Consider the following 23,921-nt stretch of genomic DNA (forward strand, 5'->3'; position numbering starts at 1 on the left):
AACACGTTTATTAGTGAGCTTTAGAGGTGCTGGTAGGCATATTTTGTTTCATTAGGACAGATCGAGGCTAGCTGTTTCTGGGGTCTCCAGTTTAAACTAATGCTGGCTGTAGCTTCATACTTAGTGTACAAACAAAAGAGTGGTTTTGATCTTCTTATTTAACCCTTTGCCAGACAAGGAATACATGTATTACCAAAAAGTACATTTCCTTTTCATTAAAGAGCAACTGCAGCAACAACAATAACGAAACCTTTTTGTCTCATTAATGTTTATTCATATCTTTCAGAGTCATATTTCAAATATATGTTCCTCTAAAATACTTCAGTACATGACAGAGATATACAACACTCAGCACTGTTTGATACCCCTCTCCATTTTCTTCCCATTAAAGGTGCATTTCACATATTTTGTTCCAAAATGGATCAATACATATAGTCTGTTGTATGCTGTAGAACCTTACAGTCAGTACTATCACTGTGACCGATGCACTGTTTCCCAAAACTTACTTAATATGTAGACAATGCTCGTCACAGTGAGTTACAATAGTCAGGTGAGTCCTAAAAAAGTTATTCATAAGGTTCTAAGGCTTATCACTTTGAAGCTGCTTGGTGAAACTTTTGATGCCACACAACAAAGCACAGAAGTCATGTGTGTGTGTTGGTCAAATGTCAAAAAGTCCACTCAAGCACTGGGATTCAGTTACTTGTGGACTTGCAAGGTGTGTGCCACACGTTGATCAGAAGGGAACATTTACTTTTTTTTTGGAGAGAGCATACTCAGTCCAGCATCCTGTTGAAGTGTGTTCCTTTGAACCGCTTGAGGGAAATCAGGGTCACAGCATTTTGTGAGAAAAGTCCTTCCTGCCTGTAAACCAAGACTGTAATAACCTCATAAGGTTTTAAGTCACGTTACAGGAAGCATTACCAGGGATGGTTCCCAGTACTCAGACACAGACCATTTCACATTGTCTTATTTCCAAAGAAAAAGAAAAACCTCCTTTTATTACTGTTGCCAGGAGGAACACTCGACGCTGTTGCTCAGTGTATTCACAGCTTTAGCAGTTATGGAGAGGACAGATGCTACGTAGTTTCTCTTCCAGGTCAACTCAATCTGTTCAAGACAGTGAAGACAGTATACAGTAGGTGGATGATTAACAGTCAGTTTGTCATTCCAGTTGTTTTTATCTATATATGTTTGTGTGCATGTCCAACACAATTACATGGAAGTTTGTGAAATAGTTACAAAATACGATCTATTGGTTTCGTACTGAGTGACACAAATAGACCGTTCTTTTCTAGTCATTCGGGACGACATTATGCTACAAATCAAAAGTTAGGTTTAAGCAAAACTTTGTCAGCTTGAGGAAAAACATAATGGATGGGCTTAAAATAACTGCTTACATTTAGGTTTAGGCAACAAAATGAACGTTAGGATTAGGCACCAAAACCACATAGTTAGTTTAAGGGAAAATGTCAGAAGAGCGTCAATTCACAACAACACTTTGGGACACACAGTGTTGAACACCGGTCTTGTGATTAAAAGTCCTGTGTTTGTTGGACACATCCTCTGACCTTTTTTTCTGCCCACCATAACTGGTCTTTCTTGATATCTAATTCTGCGTCACTAGTTCTGACTGTTGCATAGTCACGGGGATGCGTTTAATTTGTCTGTCCACCACGTTAAAGGATGCCAATTGATCATGTATTGGTTTAGGGCTAAGTTGCACAGAAAAAAAGGACAATTCTTGTCCATGTGCTGGAAAACAATAGATTGCTTTTAGTAACTATCTCACAAACTGCCATGATACTGGGTCGGTATGTGAACATGTGGGCTCAGTAAACAGATGAATGAGCGTGTTGCCAAAAGGAAATTATCAAGTTGCTCACATTAAATGGACCCAACAAGAACCTCAAATTCTATACTTTTTGGTAAGACTACACTGAGCCTTGGTGTTTTACTGACTTAACCTACGTTAGGGAATTGCAATTTAAATAGATAAGCCTATATGTAACATTAAGGAATAGACCTTAACTCCAGATATTAAATAGATTAATGCTCACCTGACCTGATAGGTGAAGTCTAACTGCTTAGGTCATTTTAGACAAATTTATGTGGTAAACTTTAGCTAGTTGACTTGTCTTTGGTTTGTCTTCATAAACATAATTTAAAACTGGATTTGAAATCATCTCAATCAAATCTGGAAAGGAAATTATTTTTAATAAATTGAGTTTGGTTCAATTTTTAATAATCAGTGTATTTTGATGGACCTTCAACTCTTAGATGCATTACATTCCTGCTGTACGCTAACTGACTGTTGTGATCTATATGTTTAAGATATGTGTTTGTTTGTTTGCTATCAAAGCATATAGCCTAGGAGAGATATTCTTATTATTGACATATGCTGTTAATTTCTTTGCTTTTTTAATTTTCGTTTTATTGACAGAGTTTATTTGAAACAAATGAAGCACATGATTCTGTTATCTTTTACTGAAATAACACATATCAATTGAATTATATGTAATGTCTTCAGCATGTGATTTTATTATGGAAGATATATATAAACCTCACTTTTGACCGAGTTACAGCACAAGCAAAATGAAGTGCTGCTACCGGTGTATGACACTCTAAATATTGTAAAATTACTAAACCATTTTAAAAATGGTTTGTGTCAAATCAAAAGAAAATGACAATTGCTTGGTCTACATTCTCTTGAAAAGTCCAATAGGACCTTCCTACTGGGACTCGATCACTGCTTGTCATGACTCAGAGTTGTGAGTGTGTCAGTTTGGAAAACAATTGGAATCATTTTTTGGAAAAAAAACAAAACTGTTGCTCTACCATGCAGTCAATGGATACAGTACCAGTTACTTTCTCACCTTGCCACATACGTTACTACTCATTGGTAAATAAAATTACAATTTGTTGCTTAAACAGTCAACAAAATGATAATAGGAAAGCTTAGCAATGGGTTGGTGTATGTTATGCTTTGATATTCTGTTCTCGGGTTGATGAAATAATGCAATGTCTTTCACTTTAAACTTGAGCTTTAAATTGTCATACAAAGCCAAAACACAACCAAAGTGTTTTTGCATGTCATTTTGGGGAACATGAACACAGGTAACAGATAATGCATCTTAAGACTTCCACAGTATTCTGTCTTGTTTCTTTGCAGTGTTGCACGTCCAAATGCAATGATGACAATGGTAGTGTTTCCCCTGTTAATACCGCCATTGAAATATGGGGCAATATGAGGGATGGTTTGACAATAAGCAAAATGAAATACCTTACACATCAATGCTTAATGATATTTCTGTAATGTATTTATTAAGATATAGGTAATGCACTGACCCACAGTGTGCTGCTTTATAGCTGAATAATGCTTATGATACTGTACAACTTAAGCGGATTTAAATACCACATGTTGCCAATTCCCTTAGCCAAATAAGTAAGTGGAATTGGAGGTGTTGCAAGGAATGCCTAAAAACAGTTTTTGCTAAGTGTTTTTAGAGAATGACCGAGGCATTTTGAGGTTATTATAAAACGTTGAAAATATTTTCAGCTTAGCTTTTGAGTATATGAATGCAGATTGACCAAGCTACATTACAGAAAAGTATGTCACTCAAATTGTGAAAACTTCTAAAATAGTTTGTATCATTCAGGTATAACCTGCCATCAGGTGCACGCATTGTGCCAAAGCAAATTTATGATGACAGAGATAACGCGAATACAGGAATATGGAGAGTTTGCCTTCAGTAGGCTTTAAATGGCTTCCATATTCTTATACTACACTATGGTCAGCGGAGCTTCACAGATTTGTTAAACATGCCTTACACAGCTTTGTGTGAGCTAAAAGCTGGCAATGATACAGTATGATGTTCTACACATACAATAATACACATCAGTACCAGCTTAACATAGAAATTGCCACTCACAGCTGACTGGGAAAGTCGAATAGGCACATTATTTCTGAATGTTATGTACTATTTATGATTATAAAATCAATAATACAATTTGTATTGACCTCAATAAAGAAACAAAAATAACAAAAAACAAGTGCAATGATCAAATCAACATGACATGACACAGACAAAAGTACATAAGGTGCTCACATGATTCTCATGTAATGCAAACGGTAATGAAGCAGATTATTATACACCAGTTATTGAAGCAGTGTGAGTGGTGAATGTGGTGCTTTCTGGAGATAAGTTGAAGCATGACGCAGCAAAATGAAAACTCTCTCTACCCCTTTAACGACTGAAATAGCTACAGCTATACCCATTTCGATGAGCTTTGGACAAGATGGTGTTGATGCAGACTGAACTGCCATCTTAAACGCAATCATAGACTATTGTATATAGGTCAATAGATATGAGTATTGCTTAAGTTTAACAATCATATCTATATGAATATGAAAAAAACAGTTTACACTACACAACATTCAATGCTAAATAAACAATGACAGAGAATCTGATATGCAATGCACGCTGCACACCCGCCAGACATTGACAATCTTTTCCATCTATCACTCATGTGAAAGAAGTGTATGGGACCCGTGGAGAAAGAAGTATTTAAATAAACTCCCTCCAGGCTCTTTTCTGTACCAAACCATGTGGTTTTCTTTATTAGAGACCATGTCCAGCTATTCTGTTTGGGCTGATCAATCCGATTCATGATGTCCAGTGATGAGAAGTTTGCGGCATGGGAGCAGAAACGTGAAAGTTACATCTACCATCCATGGTTTTCCATATAAATGTTTCATGTATTTGAGGCAGAGGCTGAGCTGAGGGCCTGGCTGTGATGTCAGCAAGGAAAACTGTGTTTCGTACTTGAGTTTGTGTGTGTGTATGTGTGTGTTCAGTATGTGGGAAGAGAAGTTTAGGTTTCTATCCAGGTGGCTTGGGTCATCCATGTCTTTCTCTCCTCCTGCTTCATTCAGGTTCTGTATCACAAATCATCTTCTTTCCTTCTTATAAATATTAATATAATACTTTATTACCCATTGCCTTTGACCCTTATAACGCCATAAACAAACAAGAAAGCAAAATATCAAAAACATTGAATAGGTCTGACAAATTGCAACATCACATAATAAGTAGAATAAAACCCAAAGGAACAGCAGAGGTTATATAAACGTTGTGCTTCTTTAATTTCACTTTGTAAAGTCCTCCACTGTCCTAGTTGTGTTTTAGTTTAAACTTTGTTATATTTAATATATATAGAGATAAATGTACACGTATATTCCGCACTGAGGTTTGTCTCTTGTGGCAAGCAGAGGGCAAGCAGATAGGCTACCAGGAGCACACTTCTTTTTTCCTCTGTTTCTGGTTTGTCCTTCACTCAGCATTCATTTGTTTATTCATTCATTCATTTGACAGTTCTTCTTCATGTGTCTCTTTGTCATTCAGTTGCTCCCATGGTCCCAAAGGCTGGGACGAAAGAGAGACCGTCTTCTGAAAAAGAAGGATTTTACCCACTTTCTCTCTCTCTCTTTTACTTTCTTCCTGGAATCCCTGTTCCCTCGTTTTATTCCCTCAGGTCCTTTGTCATCTTTGGTTGAGTGTCTGACACTTTGCTGTGTCTGGGGAATAGGGTGGTGGGGCCGTTGGGGACTGCGGTTTGAGGGAGTGGAGATACATGAGAGGGTCCATGTATGAATGAGAAGGTTGATGAAGGAGAGGAAAAGGTGACAAAGTGACACGCTGACATGGATCAAGTGAATCTAATCAGATTAATAGAGCGACAACGGGGAGAAAGTGAATTTCACCTCTCAAAGATCACTAAGTATGTTCACCTTAAATACAGTATGCGCTGAAAGAAAGCAGAGGAGAAGATTCTAGCAAAGACTTTGCGTTACGACTTATCTAAGCAAGAAGGATGAAATGGATGCAAGGACAGAAAGACGTTCGGTTGAGATGGACAGACAGGGAGACAGGTAAGGAGGGGTAAAGACAGGGAGAAAGGTAAAGAGAGAAGTATAAGAGCGCGAGTCAGGGCAGTGTCTGTCACGACAGACAGATGGTGTTGCAGGAAGTGCTCATCATCTGTAGAGTAGTAACAGGACGCAGGAGAGGCCAAAGGTCAGCCAGCTGGCCAATGGGAGCGAGTTTGATCCACCGATCAGAACTATGGAAATAGACAAAAAAGAACAGAGTTGTCTTGTTATTTTACACACATACATACCTTCAGACACCTTGTTGCCAGGCAATGTTGTTTAATAATGACTTTAAAATGCTTTATAGCAAAGTTCAGTGAAGATCACTCACTTTCTACCGGACACCTATCACACCTATGGTACTGCACACTGCACTATAAAAACCCATATCACTGTTTAACCACACAAAACAAGTTCTTGACAAAAATCCAATGAGATGGCACCAGTGTCACATCATGGGGAAACACAATATGTTAAAGGTTCTCTATCCAACCGTTAGAGCACTAAAAGGCAGCGAATAACTATTTGCTATGTAAAGGTATAGTGAAGTAATGTCTACCTGAGCGGAGAACGAAGTCGCTCTCCCTCTGGGTGCGTTGTTATCAGGCTTCTCTGCACATTTGTAGCCAGCCGCGCTAATGGCTAGCTAATAGCCTCCGCTCTGCACTGCGCTACTGCGGTATTTACAGCTGATAATGGTAACTGTTGCATTGCATTATGCGTTGCACTGTTAAAAGAGCAAAAATGGAGCTTCTACCAACTGATGCAACACACAGTCAATGTTTTAAAAAGAGGTATTAAATCATTGCTTGAAGAGAACCAACATTTGTCTCATGCCTAATATCCCAGTAGACAACCGTATTTTGTATGTTGTGTATATTTTTGTGGATGAATTTCCTTTTTTTAATTTTAGAGGGACAATGTGTCAGATTTGGTGGCATCCAGTGATATGGTTGCGGATTGCAACCAAATGAATACCCCTTTTCTCACTCTTCACTTTTCAAAACTATGGTAAAGCCAAGTGCAAAACTGTGGTAATGCTGTTTACCTAGCTGAAAGGCCATCTTCATCATAATAACACTACTCTAGGGCAAAATAAATCAGACAGTGGCTGTCAGTATCACAGATTTGCACCGTGCAGGTCACGTTACCGCAGTTTCTCAAGTTTTCCAGAGAACTACAGTGGCCACCAGGTAATACAAAAACATAGTAAATCATCATAGTAAACATATTTATTTTCTTCTTCCAAATACACTGTATTCAGTACGTATCAACTAAAAGGAGTAAATGTTGGATGTATTTTTTTGCCCCTTGCAAACAGTTAAAGAACAGGCTGACCTTGACATTACATCAACCACAGGCTAAACAGATAACTGCATGTATATTTTTATCACTTTGGCCTACGGCTGTCTCTAGGCCTGAGGCTGACTGAAGAAGCATGTGCAATGAAAGAGCCCTGGTGTGGCAAACAGTTTAGAGTTATTTTTGTGTGACGAAAGCAGGAGGAGGGTTGTAAAAAAAATGGATCTGTGTTTTATGATTGCACGTGGAGAAAAGTGATAGACCGTCAAGGCAGAAAGAAAGAATTGAGTGGGAAAAGGAAATACGTGGAGGGAGACAGAACCGTGAATGAGGGGGCGGATGAGTAAACAAGAAAGAAAAACAGAGAAATTCACCATCGAGATCTTACACAATGTCAGTTTTGTGAATTTAATGAGAAAAATAAGTTACAATTGATGTCATCATCGCCAATATGTGATGGATTGTTTTTTTTCCGATTTTTTCCCTCTAGCAGGTTGTTATTATTTATGCACAGTTGTGAGATTCAGTACACACATCTGCTATGTGGTGTAATCATATTTGTTCAGAACCTTTTTACTGCCAGTTAGATGCATAAAACCATCTTAGATTTTCTATTTTTTTTCTTTTATGTTATAATCTTACTGTCCCATACAAAAGCAAAACTACACTCTCTTCTTTAACATACATACAATACACTCATTTATACGCAGCAGCATTGCAATGCAAAAAAAATGCAGCAACAATTACACATGCATACTGCTCAAATACAGAGTTTCATGAATAAAAAGTATAGGCATTGTGAGAAAAAGATCAATATGATTTCATATCAAGGGTCCGTCTTCCAGGCACAAAATCGATATTTATAATAAAGCTTTGATCCGCACGTAGCACATACACCCCCCCCCCCCCCCCCACACACACACACAAACATTCCTATAGTATAGATCACTGCAACAGATTGAATTGAATTGAAACATAGTGTTTTACATCTCTGTCTTTCCTTAAACCCATCCTAATTCATGCTCTCCCCCCTCTGTCTCTCTACATAAGGTCTTGAAAAGGAGCAGGAAAGTGTATTTCAGTCATTGTGTGTAAATGATCAAGGTCTATACATCATACATCTATGTGTTCTCTCATGGAATTAAAATGGAGTTACAAGGATAATGGATTACTTTGGGGGTACACAATGTATTTGCCTTTGATGTTGCACACATGTGTATGCAGTGGGTGGTTCTATGTACTTCATAATACAGACAGAGCAGAGGCATTTTAATCCACTCACAAAAATCTAAGCCTATAAACCTGCTTCTTTTTGCTGAAACCCTCGAAAAGCTTAACAATATCCAAACAATCACAGGTAGCAATACATTTAACTGTCATTGTCAATGCCCATAAGATTTGCTGAGCTATATCCTGGTGTCAATTTGAGTTGTTCATTTGTAAAAATAAATAAATAGATGAAGCAAGTTCAGATTAATTTATATTACTTCTGGCTTCACGCAATTTTCACATTCCCACAATATGATGCATGGGCTCCATGTGATGAAACAGTAATAAAGAGATGAGGAGGGAACTCCTTAAATGGCAAAAAGGAAATACAGTAGAAGTTAAACTGTAAGAGACAAGCTCATTTTCCACCACCTCCACTCTGAACACACACAACTGAGCCAGGTAGATTTCTGTGATTTATGCAGGCGGCGCTGCACCAAACATGTCAGAGACAATCATCCTTCATCTGTGGAGGACCGTAGGATAATAGTCCCCTGTGCGTGCATATAGTTAACCTGAAGCAAATATGTTTGAGAATGAGTTGTCAAATGTGTGTATTTGTGAGCATCCCTGTGCCCACAGTTGGGTAGTAACTGGTTACATGTAATCGGGATTACAAAAAAATAATGTACTATCATGTGGCGTGAATGCATATGAAAAAATGTGCAATCATACATTTTTTATTACGTCTGTACTTGCTGAATATGCAAAATGCGAAAAACATTTTTGTGGCTGCATCTTTTATTTTGTATAAGGCTATTGGTCTGAAAAAAGATAAGCCTCTGGGTCAAGGGGCTGTAGTTCTGGGGTTCCTCAGTAGCCAACGGATATCCAGGCAGAGACTTCCTTTTTACAAGAGCTGCTCATTGTGTACAGTCAGATAAGCAACTTCAGATGCAAGAGTGGTGTTGGAGTTGAGATACAACATGTACGACTTGATTGCGTCACAAGTAGCCAGTTTACAAGCTAATTTTAAATCAATAGAAAGTTAAATCACCCTCGCCTGTGGGTTTCGAGAATAAATTTCTGCTTTTTTTGCTCTTCACACGGACTATTTACCTGCATTCAACCAAAGCCTGCTCAAATACTTGGATTACAAATGTAAACAAGAGTGCTTACAATACCCAAATCTGGTTTCGTTGCCAGGGATTCATATTCATATGAATACAGAATCTGTTTTTACAGATTTATTTAGAAGATTAGATAACATTTTCTTTTGTAATTCAATGGGTTACTTATTACAAAAATTTTAATTGTATTCGTATTTTGTACCAAACCTACCTGTCTGTGTAAAGCTTTCGGTCTATCTGTCCTGTCCTGGCAAACATGAGTTGAATGTAATCTTTCTCTAATTCTCATCATACCTCACAAACTCCATGGTGGCAAAATCTGTACTCAAGACAGACGCATTTGTGTTTCTTCAGTGGCAAAGACTCTTCAGTTGCCTGCCTGATTATTATCACCCATCTGTCACTGTATGTTTCTGCCTGCACAAAACCTGCAGGACACACATGCACACATGCGCCTACTCTGAGAGCGGAGCTCGAGAGCTTTCCTCTTCCTGTTTACACCTTCATTCATTATTCAGCCCATCCGCCACTGTCTTAACATGCGCATATGTGCGCGATTGCACTCATACGCAGACGTATCACAACTGGGGGTTTGAGAAGGTAAAAGCAGGATATTAATAATTCACTCTCTTACTTTTGCTGTTTTGTGGTGTTTTCATGGCTCTAATGTTTTCATTGCAGTAAGTCCTACAACAGAAAGAGAGAACTAAACCATGCTGGTTCTCACCACGTGTTGCTGCATAAGATCCTTGTTATTGTACTAAAATTCTGTTCACTCATCCATTGCATGTCTGCTATTCCTAGAAGTGGGCCCCCCCTCTTACCCAAATTGAGGATGTCGTATGCTGTAGATAGTCACGCTTTTTGTGTGATTTGTCATATTGGGCTGTAAGAACAAAATTGACTTGACTTGATTAAAGCTACAATTACTCAAACTGCAAATGGTATGTCCAGTAAAAGTATGTCCAGTATACAGTTACTTAAGCCAAAATAACATGAGGTCGAATTAATTGATTAGTTGTGTATTCTACCATAGTAATGAACATTACTATAGCACACATCTTCTGATCCTTGTTCAGAGTGTCCCCATCTCACCTAACAGCAATGGCAGTGTGCAAAGAGAGAACAGTGCCAACTAGCTGTTGTTGTGCATGACTGTAGACAGAGGGAATGCAATGAAGGCTATTATGAGAATTTAATGATATTTATGCGCCTGTGTGTGTGTGTGTGTGTGTGTGTGTGTGTGTGTGTGTGTGTGTGTGTGTGTGTGTGTGTGTGTGTGTGTGTGTGTGTGTGTGTGTGTGTGTGTGTGTGTGTGTGTGTGTGTGTGTGTGTGTGTGTGAGCAAGTTTGTGTGCACATCTTGGCTGGCAGGGGGCAGCTCTTACTGCTGCTAAACTGCTGGCAGGTTTTAGTTTCATATTCTCTTTCTTCTTTTAGTTCTTGGACCCGTTTCTCTCTCCATCTTTCCCCCCCCTCTCTCTTTCACACAGACACACACAAACACTCCCACCTACTTTCAGTCACTCTCCGTCTTTGACCTTTTCTCTATCTCCATCTCCTCTCAACACCCTTACCCTTTAGGCTATTTGAGTCTCTCTCTCCACATGCTTACATGGACATGCCGTCATTCCCTGCAACGCATTTGTTATTCTCTCTGGCTCACCCTTAAGGCAGAGTCGACCGTCACAAACAGTATTTATAAGTAGCAAAAGTGTACTTTGCTATTCTATTTATGGGTATATTGCTTGGTTTGACTTGTCAAGCACTTCAACATGAGTGGTGTGGAGAAATTGTGGTCAGTTTATGGAGTGAAACAACTCTCCTGGTGGACTAATGCCTAGCCACTATCTGATCCAGGTATGTCATTCTTCCCCACACTGCACAGAGGTTCCTGTCTAACTCATTCTCTTTCACTTATGCCCGTTTTCTCTCATCTGTATCATCATGCACTTTCTCTCTAAAGCTCAATAACAGAAGCTTTTAAAGATGAAGAGCAGTGAGAGGTATGTGGATAATAAAGAGTAGATGGCTTATAGAGAACAGAAAAAAAAACAGGATATAATGAAGGTGGGTCTGGAGGAGGCAGCGGGGGTGCAGTGTGGAAACTTACAAGATGAAAAGATGGAGGGGAATGTGAAGTAAATAGAGCGATAGAGGTAGAGGAGAGACCGCAAAGGCTTCCATGCTGGTGCCCTTTGGTGTCCACTTATCATCGTACAGCCCTTACATCAACAACAGTTTCTCTCTGCGCCAAATTCCCACACCTCCCGAGGACTAAAGATGAAGTTCAGTTCTCTTTCTCTTGTTCCTTTAAAAATCATGTATCTACATTAATTCGCTTTGCTACTGCCCTTCAATTTATTTATTCTAAGTTGAAATCAATTCAGTTCAATTCAGCTCTATTTCAGCTTCTTGGCAAGTGCTTTATTGGTATTTTTCTGAAAACAAAAAGCTTTAAGCCAATATGATTCTTAAAGACCGTTTAGAATCAAATTGTTTTCCTTTTTTCAGTCCCGAATGCATCTGAACAGACAGACAATGTGTTTGTGCGTTGTTGGCGTCAGTTAATCAGATTTGCTTCTTTGTGTTTCTCTTAGTTTTTATGTCTAGCTTACCTGTCTTACCTGCGCTGGCTACAGTGTTCTGCTGCTTGCACTTCCCTAGGGTGATGGACACGTCGTCAATGGCAATATCTCCCTCGAAGCTTAGGCCTCGAATTCCTTCAAACACAATCTGTTTAGGGTAAAAGACAAAGAGACAGACGGATATTTGGTGAGTATACTAGTTATGACATACAGTATATCTATTGAGTCGAAAACACAGCCACCACCCTGCTTGAACAAATGTAACAGAATCAAATTAACATATAATGAGGGTTTTTTAACTTAGCAGAAGGACTACAGCAAGCAATAAAGAAATTGTTGTGTTCACCATTTGTTTTACATGTAAATAAAAAGTGGGATGATGAAACATACATTTAACATCAAACTGGTCAAATTAATTAATAAAATCGCACTGGCTTTTAAAGGACATTATGCTGGAAAAACAGAGTAAACAAGCAGTGCAGATAGCAATATGCAGGTAGAAAAATCCAACAGTATAAAGTATTTAGAAGTTGCATTCTTATCACATAATCATTTATGGACCCACAACAACAAAACCGAACAGGAGACTCATCTGAAAACTTTCAAGGCGACTTCCCCATCTTAGCCCCAGCCATCTGGTTTTGATTGACAGCCTAATTACAGTGGTGTACCAAGGCACCCAGCTAATCAAAAACCGGGCGTATTCTGTGTGGAATACGAGGAGGAAAAGAGCAAATAAACAATGAAACTTTGTAGCTCCAAAATAACAACAAAAACAACTCTCACGACTGTACTTGTTATGGGCTTAACTGCAGACTTTGGGACTTTGCAATGTTTAAAATTAAATATGATTGACAAAGTGCTTGCTGTGTAATCATTTCTGGGGGATTTCCAATGCAACAGTAATAAGGGATCATTGATCTGTTATTCTTTTTTTTATGGGATTGCACATTTAGCAATATTTACCACAACATCTGCTATCTAGCCCCTGAGCAAGGGGTTAGATAGCAGATGTTATTCCAGACAAATACAGGAACAAGTGTAAATGTGTGTACTTATGCTATGCTGATGGAAATACTGCCTGCATATATACCCGTATAGCTACATGTACAAGAAAGCTAGCAGGTGCATTCATGGAGGTATGCCAAAAATTCATGACTGGCCGCACTTCATCAGACCTCCATCTGTTGCTGGGCTACAGTATCAACGGAGTATTTAACGTGATACACAGGCTGAACAAGCCTACTGTCAATTTGTGTGTAAATATACCAAGCAGAAAAGCCTGACCCAACCTCCTATATGTTCTAAGTAAATGAAATGTGGGGAACAGGGCACGCACCACAGTAACCATCTTGCACTAGTGGGGAATTCCATTACCTGTGTTTTAATCTGGAAGTGTTGCCGTTAACAGCAAACAGCGCCATTAGTTTGAAGTATCAAATAGAAATTCATGGGGCAGATACCAATAACCTATTCATTGGCATGGACAAGGAGAAGCATGACTGTGTGCATGTGAAGTAATTTCTCCAGTTCACCCCTGCAGTGTTATCATGAAAAGTCAAGTTAAAGGCGAATAAAAACAGATAGTGGAAATTGATAATTCCTTAAATGTCCTTCACCTACTTGGTTATTGTAGCTCTTACTGGAGAATCTCTGGAATTTCCCCCCCCTGGTATACTTGAAGAAACAGCCTGGCTCTTCTCTTAAGCCCCTACAAACTTGAACAAGTGTATATACAAGAAGCCTAAACAATTGTCCTGCTGTTTCGCTCTTTTGTCTTGCAATTTCCTCCAAATAGAGAGCTCAATCAATTTCATTAATAAAGGGAGGGAAACACAAGAGCAACACCACCTCTTTCCCACTTGCTTTCCAATTTACTCCCTGAGTGAGAGATCTTCTTTGAATGAGTAAATAAAATAATTAGGAGAACCTTGAAGCTGATTGCGCGGTGTGGAGGGAGTAAGAAAAGAAGTGCAGCAGCACAGGCAGGATGGGTTTAGCTGGTCTGCTCATTTGTGCAAAAAGGCTTATTTGATTCGCTAGGCAGAAGGTAGCTGTGAGGGAAACTACAGGGTAGTAGAGGGAAGAGGATAATTGGTCAAAAGGCCATGGTCATCTAATTTATAACCGCTACAGTGCTGTTTCTTTATCGAGTGGCTGTGGTTAACATTTGTTTTATTTATGTACTTTCTTCCTCAAGTCCTTTTTTATATGTGAACTAATAGAACCAGCCAAGCACACTGAAGGATCCATATTGCCAACAAGAAGGTACTACACATGCCTCTGTGCACCTGCAGAAAACGTTTTGAAGCAGAGACACCAGATTATTGTATAATTAGAAAAGATGAGAAAAGTAATTGGAAGAGGGAAGCCCCAAGACTAACACCGGCATTGACACACAAATGGGAAAAACAACAGCACAAACAACCATCGTACCACATGACAATGCAATCACACCTTTGGCAATTATTTTCTCTAAGATATAAAACTGAATGGCACAGAACAAAGCGATGCAATATCCTGCCATGCAACACAAGATGCCAACATAATGATTTTATGACTTTATTTTTCTGGAAAGAGGTCCTTTGCCTTGAATGTTCACTGCTGACAGATCAAGTGCCAGCATAGCCTCACACTTAAAGATCACTGCTGGGCACTGGGCTGAGGTCAAGTGTATCTAATATTTTCTCAAGAGTGTCAAGTTTGCTCGTTGTACAGAGATGGAACATTTTAAGGACAGATATTGACTATTGAGGTGTTTTAAATAAAAAAAACATCAAGTATATAGGGCACGATATTCATTATTTCTTATATCTTAACTTCACTTAAAAGTAGTCAACCAAGTGAGGCTTTTCTAAAATTCAAAAAATAACTTGGACAACTCTCTAAGTACTAAGGGTCATGAGATTGTGGAATGTAAAAATGGGGTCATGGGCCATAAAAGGCTTCTGCTGTATCTAATGTGCCTGATATTTAACTATGACATTTACCAAATACTCAAGAATCATCACACCGTTTACGAAAGGGAGACTGCAAAATATCTTCTTATAAAAAGTACAAGTAGAATCCTCTTTGTTCCAATTTCTTGTCATAACAGTATGCAGTGTGTGATACAGTTTTTTCTGTGTGAAGAAGCCAAAGTGAGACAGACAGCTCACGTGTGTGTGTGTGTGTGTGTGTGTGTGTGTGTGTGTGTGTGTGTGTGTGTGTGTGTGTGTGTGTGTGTGTGTGTGTGTGTGAGTGAGTGCAGTATCAAAGGGTGTCAGGTCAGAGTTGTGAATGTGTCGTTTTGTCGAGCCTTGTAACCTTTTAATGTTCCCATTGATGTGCTGTCCATATACCAGAGGGGACACAGCTGAGAGAGACAGAGAGAGAGGGAGAGAGAGAGAGAGAGCGAGAGAGAGAGCGAGGAAGATGGAGAAAGAGAGAGCGAGGGAAAAAGAGGAAGAGGGACAGAGAGAGAGAGAGAGAGAGAGAGAGTTATACAGAGACAGCTTTGAAATACCGGTGCAGAAGAGAGTCGGTGCAGTGTGAGACACACAAATGTGGGTTGGCCTGGTTTCCAACAAGCCCTCCAGGTACCAAACACTGCAAGGAACACAGATGGCCTCTGGGTAATCCACAGAGGAGCAAGTGGGGACACAAATAATCTACTACAACATGTTACCTCTTTTTTTTGTAACTCGATTGATTTTATGGGTACATGTAATTTTGTGCTTTAAACATCTCAGTGAACAACCAGCTTTAAGGCCAATCCACTCTGATTATTTTAGATTTTAGACAGGATTGAGATTGGCAAATTGCAGAAGTGTGACAGATGGCGGTTCAATGGAACAATAAAAACATTCAGCGACAGCAATAGCTACAGATATAATGATTGACAAAGTAATGGCGAAGACGCTTTTTCCTCAGTGTGTATGGACGGCTCAAACTAAAAGGGTTTAGTGTTACTTAAATGATCCAAGAACTCAAATCAAGACCATAGGAAGCTCATACTGTTAAAGTTCACATTTCATGAGTTTAAAACTCGTGTATACTTAGACCGTAATCATGCCCAGCAGGCAGTAAACTATTGCAATTATAATGCTTCCTTATCGGTTGACTTTTATTGTAAATAGTTACCACTGTACAGTAAAAGCCTTGTATTAATGCGAGCCATCGGCTCACTACAGCTCTTTTAGAGAGGCAGGAAGGGAAGCTGTTCTCAAAGACATCCTTACTTTTGTTGGACGGAGGACAAAGAGAGGGAAATGCAGAGCGAGTGGCAGCACCTCAAAGGCCTTCGGTGTACACAGTCAGTGAGCTGTGCACAGGACTAGAAAGTTTATGTTCTCCATGGACATAGCAGAAATGAAAACAAACATCAATATGAAGTCACTCCTGCACTCTGCGGAACAAAACAACATTTGTTTCAAAAAGCAATCCTCTGAGAGTTCAACTGAATTAGAAAATCATATGAATATTGTTCAAAGGGTAAATTGGAGATAATAGACACGACAAGGTTATCGCAGTTTAGTTTCCACAAATGTAGACAAAAAGACTCACCATTTAATTGTAAAGCATTTTACTCAATCTCTTGAGTATTCAGCTCAAGGCCAGCTGATAGTGGCTGATTCTGCAAACTGCATTCCAATTAGCATGATCGCATTGCTATAGACGGCCAATAAAAAAACAAACAAGAGTTGAACCTTGTGGGGAGTCAATCTGAAAAAGTCAACACGTGTCACCCACATGTAGTGGCAGTAGTCTAGGGGACGTCATCCATTTATTTGTGGACTGCGGTTTTGAAGCCTTGAGTCCTGCATTTTGGCCGTCAAGTGGAGCTCAGTACAATCAAACGCTGATTAAGATACTTTGAGGCAACCAAAACGGTGAAAAAAAAGTTCATGACCTAAACACTGTAAAAGGATTGAAGATATAAGACGAAAACACGGACAACTTCGGGACCGGACAATTCCATGGTAGCGACCTGTCAATCACAAGGTAGACATGTCTTAAAGCATACCATGCAGTATTGTCTATTTTACTCTAAATGGGGCCATTATTTACTAAATGAACATCATGTTGGATTGAAGAAGACTTGAAACTAGCGATTAAGACCAAAGTCTCATATTTACAATGATTTCTGAGGTGAAAATTAAGCGAGAAGTAGGGTCATTTTCTCATTGACTTCTTTACAATCAGAATTATTTTTGCAACCATATGAGTCAACCCTTTATGGCTAGCAGAAATAATGCCCATTTAAGGCACTTCCACATTTGCTTCAATTTTCAGATCCGCATGGATACCAAACCGGTACTCACAGACACTTAACATTTATCGAACTTCCCAACCTCTTTGTAAAAGATCTTAGAGAGAGAAGGTAAGACTGAGTTAGCATGTAGAGTGGGTGAAACTGAAACTCAAAGGGGAACTGCATGTTCAAGCTAATTTACTGATCAAAGGGAGTACCACTGCCAGTGAAAGTTGATGTATCGTGTCTTTTTTTTGTGGCTTCTGGAGGAACTTTTTCAAGCCTGAGAGAAAAACCCTGATAATGTCATAAGGGTGATTGTATGTTGGCTTAGGCTTGGACACAAAGCATTTTCAACAGAAAGCTTGTCATACAAAGTGTGGGTGTATAATTCATGGGTATTTACCAGGCAGGGAGGGTCTAACTGAAGATACTATTGAGCTGCATCATAGGAAATGTAGGATCCAATGTTTTTGGAGCTTGCACTATGCCAGAGGAAGGTTATCTATGCTGAAAACTTTGGCTACATTCATTATGGCCTTTTTTTTCTATCTTTTGCCAGTCCCTCGACTTCATGAAATTACAATACTAAATCAAAGGAGTATTGGCTTAATGTTATTTGCTAGTTACATCCTTCTGTGTAATTCTATGAGTTAGAAGTAATGTGTGGGGAACTACAGCTGCAGACTCTCTGTGAACAGTGACTATAGAGATTTAAGATACCCTATGGACCTTTTGTCTACTAGTAGCGCCATGTTTTTACCAGTGTCACTGTACACACACAATGATACAAATGCATGCGCAGTGAGCACCCAGCTATTAACTTTCTGCCATTGATTTTACGCTCTGTCGCTGATGAACTGTTGGTTATGGTGACATGGCATCAACTTTAGCAATGTGCAAACAATGACAAGAGAGAAGAATACTGCCAAGTCAATATCAATGTAAACAATGCACTTTTTAAAATATCTTTAAATAACGGCTTTGCAAAGACTAAATACAAACAAAACTTTCTCATACTCCATAAACATCACTACCAAGAGTTTGAGATGCAGCGACCCACAGCAATTGACAAAATAAACCTAATAGAACCATTCTTTGCAATTTCAACTTGTAGAAAAAAAGCTTAACAGCAGAACAACAGCAATTGTGTCAGGTAATTCCCACTGTCAACAGCAGGCTGCTCAATCATTATTATTGATTGAGAGGAAACCAGCACTCACCGGAGACAAAGAGAGATAGAGGGGAAGAATGAGAGACAGTTAGAAAATGGGGGAGCTGGATGAACAACAGCAACAGAGGGTGGTGGTGGAAGGAGAGGCAGCGATGACAGTTGAAAAGGAGTAAGGAGAAAAGGTCAAGGGAAGAAAACGCAAGAGAGACAGACAGACAGGTATGAAGTACATAGCGAAATGGGGTTCCCCCGTCTTATTTCATTTGGTCAGGCCCTTGGGGAGTTCGATACATAACAGAAAGTAGTAAAAAATAAGGAAAAGTTAGAGAAGGGGGGAGGAAGAGAGAGAGTAACAATTAATGTTTATCAGCTCCCCTCCTCTGGCTGGTGCTGGGATCAAGGCTGCATGTTCTCTATATTATTTAACAACTCCATTTGTTACACAGCAGCAGTGTGTGTGTGTGTGTGTGTTTGTGTGAGAGCGTTAAACAGATGGAGCAAACTGAAGAACTGAAATACCTCTTAAAGTTGTTTTAAAGGTTAAAAGACATGAATGAATTTCAATGACTAAACCTAAAGTACATTTTTAAAAAACTAGTTACCTAAACTCTCAAAAACAGTGACAACTTTGTAAGATGAACTTGTATATTTTCTGTCATTAGATCATACAGGTCAAGGGTGATGTATGTTGATGAAAAAGAAAGAGGGTAAAATTATGTTGTTTCAAAAATCATTAACTAAATCTGAAAAAAGTATGTGCTAAAGTATTGCAATTATACACATTGTTAACTACTCCTCAGTAAGCCAGCCTGCATACAACCAGGACAATGGAACTGGCTCACCTAATTGGAATGAAGTCATCCATACTTAGAGCTATTACTTACACCTGTGCTTTTCTTGCTATGCTATACCAAAATGTCTGCTGTGAATGGGAATATTGAGATATATGTAACATGATTGAGACCTTCTACATTACAAAATATAGAGGACACATTATTTGGACAAACTTGCTCAAAGACACACAAACTTGTAAGTGTATGGATGCACAAAGGAAGAGCATGAAAAAACCACACTCATACACCCCTGTGATGAAGTGGACAAATAGAACAGTACATGCATGCATGCAAACATGATAAAGACAACCCAAGAAAGAGAGAGACAGGTGAAGAACAGTCATGTATGAAGCAGCCGTCAGTTGTCAAGGAGACAACGCCTCTCTTGCATGCGTCCTTCCTAATTCATCCATCATGCCTCCCCTGCCTCCACCCAAGTCACGATACAAATAGGGAGATAAATATTTAAGATGCAATAAGTTCTTTATTGATGAGACAAACACAACTTCTCATGTCTCATTGCCTAAAGCTTACACATTATCTTTCTCTGTCTCCAAAACACCTCCTGATTTGCTCACCAAAAAACAAGTACACGGTTCTCGTTGTTGTCGTCTTCTTGGCTGTATAATTTATATCCATTACCAGCAGGTTATGATATCTGGACCAATGAGGCTGCCTGCCTTAATACTGCATAGAACAAAACATGGAAAGGACATGGCTTTCCCTGGTGTCTGCCTCTCCTGGCACAGTGTGTGCATGTTTGTTGTGTGTGTGTGTGTGTGTGTGTGTGTGTGTGTGTGTGTGTGTGTGTGTGTGTGTGTGTGTGTGTGTGTGTGTGTGTGTGTGTGTGTGTGTGTGTGTGTGTGTGTGTGTGTGTGTGTGAGTGGTGCTTCTGCATCTATTTTCATCATCTGTGTCATATGTGTGTCCATCAGCACAAATGTACTGTCTGCTGTGTTGAGTGGGGTTCTGTTTCTAGTTCTGAGAGGTGTAAACTTCAGACCTTTCGTGGTGTATACACATTTTTCCCATTAGGTTGTTAACCCGCGTTTTAACCTTTACTGACCTTGGTCTTCTCTGGTGATTCAGTCCCCAGTTTCGAATACCACTATTTCCTCCCCCAAACACATAACCTGAACACACGTAAACACTTCAGGCTGCCTATGTGTGGTGCTATAGATAAATGCTCAGATGTTCACTAAAGCTCTAGTTTGACAGGATAAAACTTAATTGAGGGCACCATATGAATGCAGTTGTCAGTAATTCAAGAGTATGTTTTTGGACAAATACACAGCTAACATCCGTATGGTGGCTAATAAAGCAGGAAATAAAGTTATGAGAAAATGATGGTAGTTTTTGTGATTATTGCATCGTATAGTTACTGCGTCATCCTCTCCCCAACCTACACACAACTAATGATGAACAATGCTAGTTATTGGTTAGTAACCAAAACTTTTCTTATTTTAACTGAAATTTTTATATAATTAATATTTTAAACTTTTGTCTAAGAGACTCGTTAACATGCAAGTATGATAAAATCTGCACTATCCAACATCACAGAGGAGCCCTAAAACATACAGTATGCCCACTGTTTCCGACTTCATTTTCCCTTTAATGGTGAAAGGAACATGGTGTTCCAGAGGCACAGTTAATGATGAGCAAATGCAGCCCCTAGCTAAGGCCTTCAGCCCACATTCATCATGGATTCAATTTCCCCCATGCACGTACAGAGAGTATCTGGAATCATTACAACACAACTAGCAGGCATCCCCTGATCATAAATAAGCCTGTTAATTGACCTGTCATAGCTAATTGCTGCAGGGGATAGGAGACTAGTGTGTGTGTGTGTTAAAAAAAAAAGTTTGGCTGTATGTGTGCATGTGTTTTGATCTAACAGTGTTTCTGCATTATAATGTATAAACTAAGGTAGACAGTTATATTGAGAGAGAAAGTGTGTTTTTAGGGGTAAGTGTATGAGAAGCTATTAGTCATCAGCCTTGAGAAAGGTGTGTTTGTGTGTCTGTGTGTGTGTGCGTCTGAAGCGGACCAGGGCAAGAATCGATCCAACTGGTCCTCCTGTCCCAGCACAGGGCCAGAGAGAAAGATAAGCAGAGACAGAGGGAAAAAAACAGAAACAGAAAGATTCGGGAAACACACACAGGAGGATAGAGGCACGCAAAACAAAACCCATCATCATTTTTTGCCCTCACTTTTTTTCCCTCTCTGTTAGGTCCTAAACTCACTGAAGTACACACACGTGCCCACACACACTTACAAATAGACACAGTGGGTAAAAAAAAGAAGCATCGTGTCCATTCAAAGAGGAGGATTGGTCATAAAGTTTACTCGGCCACGTCCCAACAGGAAAGGGCTAACTGCATGCGCAGCTGCCACAGAGCCGAAGGGACCTCAATGATGTGTCAACAGACACTGCTCAAACACAGGCGCTGCCTCTGTTATGCCTCCCAGACCATTTTCCTCAACTATTGACAGAAAGTGTACAGTGATCTTAAACTCCCGGTGAACTTAAACAAGGACAAATCATAGTTCAGTTCAAACTAGGGAAGATTGTGACCCACAAGCTTCATTTGAGCTTCGTCAGAATTGTATAGAGCAGTTCCAAATCCTGTACAACTTATTGAAGGAAGCAACAAGAGTAACAAAACATCCTTTGTTGTCTAATCCTAAACATTTTTTTTACAGTACATTGAGTCCGAACCAGCACCTGTCAGATCTACCTGTATTCATCAACAAAATATAGTGTCACCTACTGAATTTCATACATCAATAACTCAAGCAAACAAGCCCACACTCCACGATATCATCCTCGATGCACTGATCTTACTTTTATCTCTCCCAGCATTGATTCTCATACTGAACTTATATTCGTCGATACAGAGTACAGATCTGATACCAGTGCCCTCTTTTCCTTTTCACTTTAAAACCTGTATATTTCTCTGAGTGTAAATGACTAGGATCATTCTCCATTGACCTGTTTTCTTAAAGGATAGCTTAACACCCCAGTCTAGCTTGGAGACATACACTTCCCAACGTTCTATTAAAAAATGTTAATGACAGGGACTAAGATGCAGCATTTTGTGGGATTGGTCATAGTTAGCTATCAATTCCTTTTCATCATCATTGTTTTTGTGTTTTATGTTCATATATATACTTTTGCATATTATATTTATGTGTACATAGTAGTTAAATGTTTATCCTTACCTTTTTTCTTGTTTATTCTCATTGTTTCTTGTTTATTTCTGTGTAAGTACGTTAGTGAGCGGAAGAAACCAGAGTCAAATTCCTTGTATGTCTATGCATATGGCCAATAAAGCTGATTATGATTCAGATTCTGATATCTGATTCTTGACACCTTCACACATTATTTTATATTCTATGTTACTACCATATTAAATGTTCTTTCCCATGACTGTAGGGCTATACATGCACGCTATTTGGATCTTTCAAATCGGTGTGAAACCTTGTATTACTCCCTGAGATCAGCACATTCTTGATGAAGCGAATAATCCTCTGGTTACTGTGTGGATAGGGTTGCTGCTGACATTCAGCAGAAAATGAGCTGAATGTTCACTCAAAGGCCCTCATTTATCAATACTTCGCTCGGTACTAAAATGTCAAAATGCAGTACCCACATTTATTCAATAAAAGACAAATGCACCCAAGTCTCTCATTTAAAAGCCTGGGTTTAATTTATATTTATCATATTTTGCATTGCATTCATTCGTGTTACTGTTTTCAGGAATTTGTATGGCTCGATAAATAATAATTAATTCAAGTGGGCCAACTCTCTCATTGCTCACATCCTGATACTCGGGCGCTGGCAGGGTCGCTAACAGGGATGATGCTTGCCAACTTGAGTTAGTTTTCTAACCTTGCCACCACTTTGCTGTTTTAAAACTTAATAAATGTATTTCTAATTCCTGTTGATATTATGCCTCCACCTAGGGCTGGGATATAATTCAATATAATAATGACTCATCTTTGAATGGAATCATTAAATGTTGAAATCATATATCGAGAATTACATAGACTATATTGACATGTTCTTAATTAAATGAGAAATTTAGTACTTTTCATTAAGTAGTAGTAAAGTATTTAACTTCCACAAGCATATAAAAAAACATGTTGTATTTCATGTAGATTATTTGTTTAATGTATTAACCGAAAACTGCTATATCATGATACATATACATAAACATATATATATTGTTAATGTATTGTGTTGTATTGTAATATGCAATATCCTTGCAAGTAGAGCTGAATCTCCCAGCTCTACTTTCAGCGACACGAACAAAAAAATTATTTTGGATGTGCTAACTTTGACGTTGCTGTAAATATTAGGTGGCACTGCTTCACGTGGCTCGAAAGTCAGTCTAAATGTGATGACTTTCTCTGGCTCTTTGGAGCTTTGATTGTCACTGTGGAGAATGTCCTGTGAAAAATGTATCAAATTTCAAGCAGAGATTCAAGCCTAATTCTTCAGCAATTCCCTTGATTCCT

At 39.0% G+C, this 23,921-nt stretch overlaps 1 protein-coding gene across 3 annotated transcripts in view; it reads right to left on the reverse strand.

Moving 5' to 3' along the window:
- Positions 1-2,472: 2,472 nt before the first annotated feature.
- Positions 2,473-23,921, reverse strand: part of LOC129107070 (MAM domain-containing glycosylphosphatidylinositol anchor protein 1) — a 179,557-nt gene continuing 158,108 nt past the window's right edge. For 2 of the 3 annotated variants that reach the window (XM_054618436.1, XM_054618444.1), the window contains exons 17-18: positions 12,191-12,308; positions 2,473-6,123 (exon numbers count right to left, since the gene is read on the reverse strand). In XM_054618436.1, the coding sequence (XP_054474411.1) occupies positions 6,038-6,123; positions 12,191-12,308 (204 nt within the window). In that variant the 3' untranslated portion in view covers positions 2,473-6,037. The remainder of the gene's footprint in view (positions 6,124-12,190; positions 12,309-23,921) is intronic. The other variant, XM_054618452.1, reaches the window with a different exon arrangement.

This window comes from Anoplopoma fimbria, chromosome 2 (genome assembly GCF_027596085.1).
Source record: "Anoplopoma fimbria isolate UVic2021 breed Golden Eagle Sablefish chromosome 2, Afim_UVic_2022, whole genome shotgun sequence".
NCBI classification, from domain to species: domain Eukaryota; kingdom Metazoa; phylum Chordata; class Actinopteri; order Perciformes; family Anoplopomatidae; genus Anoplopoma; species Anoplopoma fimbria.